General features: G+C 53.2%; 1 protein-coding gene across 1 annotated transcript; it reads right to left on the minus strand.

The window, feature by feature from the left end:
* Window positions 1-243: 243 nt before the first annotated feature.
* On the minus strand, window positions 244-3,508 carry LOC130391971 (vasopressin V2 receptor-like). Its single transcript, XM_056602354.1, has 6 exons — window positions 3,230-3,508; window positions 2,680-2,925; window positions 2,031-2,177; window positions 1,693-1,811; window positions 1,255-1,376; window positions 244-428 (listed from the first exon to the last, which is right to left on the minus strand). The coding sequence occupies exons 1-6, from the start codon at window positions 3,506-3,508 to the stop codon at window positions 244-246; spliced, it is 1,098 nt and encodes a 365-aa protein (XP_056458329.1).
* Window positions 3,509-5,413: the final 1,905 nt, after the last annotated feature.

Here is a 5,413-nt window from a genome sequence, read left to right on the forward strand (position 1 = left end):
GCGGGGCCCCAGGAGGTGGAGGCGGGGCCAGGGGGCGGGGCCCGATGAGGTGGAGGCGGGCCCACGGGCGGGGCCTCAGGAGGTGGAGGAGGGACCAGGGGGCGGGGCCTCAGGAGGTGGAGGCGGGGAAAGGGGCGGGGCCTCAGGAGTTGGAGGAGGGACCAGGGGGCGGGGCCTCAGGAGGTGGAGGCGGGGAAAGGGGCGGGGCCTCAGGAGTTGGAGGAGGGACCAGGGGGCGGGGCCTCAGGAGGTGGAGGCGTGCGTGGCGGTGGAGTCGGTGGGGCAGGAGCCCCGGCGCAGGGTGGGCCCCCGGCAGAGCAGCAGCTGCCGGAGCTCCGGGGAGACGCTGCTGGAGAAGGCGGAGTAGATCCAGGGGTTGGTGCACGAGTTGAGGCTGGCCAGCAGCATGAGCAGCGTGAACATGGCACCTACACACACACATGCACAAGCACATGCACGTGCACACGCACACACACACATGCACACATACACACAGACACAAACTTTGATAGCGATGGTAGTGGGGGGAATACAAACAATCTTCTCAATTGACACGATTATTAATGAACACATTCCAGATGTGTTTAGCGAGGAGTTTAGCTTCAAGACGCTAAACGAGCTATGCTTCTGCGTAGCTGAGGGCTAGTGGCCAGGGACCAAGGTGCTTTGTAGGAGACTTGGTGCCAGTGTGTACCAGGAGAGGTAGCCTCGAGCACAGAGCGGACGTGCTTGTTCGTGTGCATGAGTTCTTATGTGTGCGTGCGTGTGAGTGTGCCTGTGTGAGTGCAGGCATTTGTGTGTGTGTGTGTGTGTGTGGTGTGTGCGTGCCTGTGTGTGAGTGCGTGCGTTAGTGTGCTTGTGTGCGTGCGTGTGAGTGTGCCTGTGTGAGTGCGGGCATTTGTGTGTGTGTGTGGTGTGTGTATGTGCGTGCCTGTGTGTGTGTGTGTGTTAGTGTGCTTGTGTGCGTGCGTGCGTGCGTGTGTGTGTGTGTGTGTGTGTGTGTGTGTGTGTGTGTGTGTGCGTGTGTGTGTGTGTGTGTGTGTGTGGGTGTGGTTGTGGTGTGTGCGTGCGTGCCTGTGTGTGTGTGCGTGCGTGTGTGTGTGTGCGTTAGTGTGCTTGTGTGCGTGCGTGTGTGTGTGTGTGTGTGTGTGTGTGTGTGTGGTGTGTGCGTGCGTGCCTGTGTGTGAGTGCGTGAGTTAGTGTGTGTGTGTGTGTGTGTGTGGTGTGTGTGTGTGTGTGTGTGTGGGTGTGTACTCTGCGGGGGGTCAGGGGCCCATGCCGCCCACAGCTGGACGCTGAAGAAGGGGGCCCAGCAGACAGAGTAGACCAACACTATGACCAGGGTCATCCGGACCGTCTTGGACATCCCTCTCCATCTGAAGGCTGGCCCAGCGGGGGGCCTCAGCCCAGGGGCCCAACGGGGGCCTCCAGAGCTGAGGACAGAGAGCGCTGGCTGCGGACCGCCTAGGGGGATATAAGACAGGTGCTCAACAGCTGATGCCAACCGATCCAAGATGGCCGCCTGGCGTGCTGTGTGTTCCCTCACCCGGGGCCGCATCGGCGCTGGTGAGGTCAACAGAACGAGACACGGGGTGGCTCTTGGACCTCAGGCGACCCATGGGCAGCTGCTGATTGGACGATGCGGTAGCCGAGGTGATTTTATTCCCATGGAAACTGAGGGCGAATAAAGACAGGCTGGACGGTCCCGCCCCCCTCTGGCTGTCCCGTCTGGAGGGGGGGAGGGAGGCGGGGGAGAGGCTGCGCTCCGAGCTGAGATACAGGCTTCTGTGGATCTCCCGGAAGATCCTCACCTAGACCAGGGGGCAGTGAGAGCAGCTGCAGGGTCAGAGCAGCATTACACGCCCCCACCAGGAGGGGGCAGCAGTCAGAGCAGTATAGTATCGTTTAGGATGGTATATTATGGTACAGTATAGTACAGTATTGTATAGTGTACAGTATACTGCAGTATAGTTTGGTACAGTATCGAATAGTGCAGTGTGGTGTAGCATTGTTTTATAAAGCGTTCTTACCTGACAGATGGTGATGATGAGGACAGGCACGATGAAGATGGCCAAGGTCATCCAGGTCACATAGGCCTTGAGACCCCAGGATTCTGCAAAAGTTCCCCAGCACTCATAGACCCCTGGAGCCACCTCCGAGCGGGAGAAGATAAACACCTAGGGGAGGGGTCATTTATAGAACATACGTTGAAGTAATACCTAAATTCTTGATTTTTTCTCAAACAAGTGAATTTGTAATCCCACCAAAGGGTAGAGCTCGACCAAGTGAGTTCTAGACCACCACTCAAACAGTGCAGAAGTCAGCCAGTGAGATGTCCAGGACGCTGTTGGTCCTATGTGTCTATATCTGTCTATCTCCCTCCGTAGCCATTCCATGTCTGTTTCCCTTCCCCTCCCCATCTTTCAATATCTCTCTCTCCCTCTCCTTCTCCCCCGCTCTGTCTCTCTCTCTGTCTCTGCCTCTCTCTCTCTCTCTCTCTCTCTGTCTCTGCCTCTCTCTCTCTCTCTCTCTCTCTCTCTCTCTCTCTCTCTCTCTCTCTCTCTCTCTCTCTCTCTCTCTCTCTCTCTCTCTCTCTCTCTCTCTCTCTCTCTCTCTCTCTCTCTCTCTCTCTCTCTCTCTCTCCCTCCCTCCCCCCTCCCCCTCCCCCTCTCCCTCTACCTGTGGCAGGCTGAGCAGCAGAGACAGGCCCCAGGCCAGGAGGATGAGGTTGTTCCAGCGCTGGAGGGCCGCTCCACGGTAGGCCTGCAGGGGGCAGCAGATGGCGTAGTGCCGGTCCATGGTCATGGCGACGATCATGTAGGAGGAGGCGAACATCCCCAGGACCTGGAGGTATTTCACCAAGCGGCACAGGAGGTCTGGACCAGGGAAGCTCCCCCTGGCGTCCCACACCAGCTGAGGCAGCACCTTGGGGTGCCACAGAGGAGTGGAACCATTCACACACTCTTTCAATCTGATGGCGATTAATATCACGACGTCTGTGTGTGTTTGAGTATATGCATGTGTGTGTGTTTACGTTTTTTTTACGTGTATAAGTGTGTTTGTGCGTGTGCCTGTGTGCAAGTGTATGTTTGGGTTTGTGTGTGCGTGTTTGTGTGTGTGAGTGTGTTTGTCTGGGTGCGTGTGTGTGGTGTCTGTGTGTTTGTGTTGGTGTGCGCGTGCGCGTGCGCGTGTGCGTGTGTCTTTGTGTGTTTGCGTGTGCACGGGTCACCTGGAACAAGGCTACCACCAGGTCGGCCAGACACAGATTCATCATGAACTGGTGCAGCGGATTGTGACGCCGCCGCCGCCTTAGCAACACCGCCAGGACCAGTCCGTTGCCGAGGAGCGCCATCGCCAGGATGACGGCGAGGACCACCACCTCAGCCACCGCCAGCAGGGCGTCCCGCTCCCACCCGCCCGTCGCGTTAGTAACCTTCTCCCAACGGCCCGCCGAGATTACGGACGAATTGTCGGGCAGATATGAGTCTGTTGCCAAGGAGACCGCCATGGCGCCCTGTTAGAGGACATTCAGGAACATCATGGAGAGAGAGAATAAGAAGTCAGTAGCAGAGAGGAGTCGAGAGGAGAGGAGGTTAGGAGAGGATAGAAGAGGAGAGGGGAGAGGAAAGGAGGAGAGGAGGAGAGGTGGCGATAGGGGGGAGTGGAGGAGGAAAGGAGCGGCGATACTGCCCTATCCACACGTTTCTATGTTTTAGTGTTATTGATCGTATACTGCTCTATCCACACGTTTCTATGTTCTAGTGTTATTGATCGTATACTGCTCTATTCACACGTTTCTATGTTCTAGTGTTATTGATCGTATACTGCTCTATCCACACGTTTCTATGTTCTAGTGTTATTGATCGGTATACTGCTCAATCCACACGTTTCTATGTTCTAGTGTTATTGATCGGTATACTGCTCAATCCACACGTTTCTATGTTCTAGTGTTATTGATCGGTATACTGCTCTATCCACACGTTTCTATGTTCTAGTGTTATTGATCGTATACTGCTCTATTCACACGTTTCTATGTTCTAGTGTTATTGATCGGTATACTGCTCAATCCACACGTTTCTATGTTCTAGTGTTATTGATCGGTATACTGCTCAATCCACACGTTTCTATGTTCTAGTGTTATTGATCGGTATACTGCTCAATCCACACGTTTCTATGTTCTAGTGTTATTGATCGGTATACTGCTCTATCCACACGTTTCTATGTTCTAGTGTTATTGATCGTATACTGCTCTATTCACACGTTTCTATGTTCTAGTGTTATTGATCGGTATACTGCTCAATCCACACGTTTCTATGTTCTAGTGTTATTGATCGGTATACTGCTCAATCCACACGTTTCTATGTTCTAGTGTTATTGATCGGTATACTGCTCAATCCACACGTTTCTATGTTCTAGTGTTATTGATCGTATATTGCTCTATCCACACGTTTCTATGAACTAGTGATTAGGATCAGTATACTGCTGTATCCAAACGTTTCTATGTTCTAGCAGTGGGCGGTGTTCTCCAGTGGCCTGGTTGCCTGTACCAGGGCTGTAGTTGGTATGGTTGGGGAGGTAGATGCAGCTAACCGTCCGTTCGCTGATTGCTGACTTCCTGTTAGCGTGTGATGCTGATTAGCGGACAGCCGTAAACCTCCCATTAATCCTGGGATTACCAGTGAGAGGCCAATGTGAAGTGTGCTTGTGTGTGTGTGTGTGTGTGTGTGTGTGTGTGCGTGTGTGTGTGCGTGTGTGTGTGTGTGTGTGTGTGTGTGTGTGTGTGTTTTGTGTTTCTATCTGTGTGTGTGTGTGTGTGTGTGGTGCTTGCGTGTGTGTTTCTATGTTTTTGTGTGTGCTAATGTGTTTACAGGGACCCTTTGAAGCGTGGTAATGATTGCAAATAGGCCTTAGATTGTGTGGCACCAGAATCCCAAGAGCTTGAGTGAGCACACAAACACTGTTGGAGCCTTATTAACTTCAGCTTTGTGTGTGTGTGTGTGCGTCTGCATGGTTGTGTGTGTGTGTGTGTCTGTGTGTGTGTATGTGTGTGTAAGAGGAGAGAGCAGCGGGAGAGGCGGTTTAGGGCTGACCCCGGCGATGGTGGTCATATAACTGTAGACATTAAACTGTTCGCCACAAAGACACAAAGACACACACACAAAGACATACAGAAAGGAGACATGTGTCCTGAGACCACCATTAACACACTATGGGGACCCCTTGCTGTCACTCGGTTTCACAAGAAGCCATGAGACCCTGGCCACCACTGCAGATAGACATACAGGATGATGATTGAGGCCAATGCTTACCTAAATTGACCCCTAGTTGACCTTTGTCTCGATGGACGGTCTCTTGTTCAAGCTACAATCGCTGTGTATGCGTGACTTTGTGACAAAAGTTCACTCTACACACA

This window comes from Gadus chalcogrammus, chromosome 1, assembly GCF_026213295.1.
Source record: "Gadus chalcogrammus isolate NIFS_2021 chromosome 1, NIFS_Gcha_1.0, whole genome shotgun sequence".
NCBI classification, from domain to species: Eukaryota; Metazoa; Chordata; class Actinopteri; order Gadiformes; family Gadidae; genus Gadus; species Gadus chalcogrammus.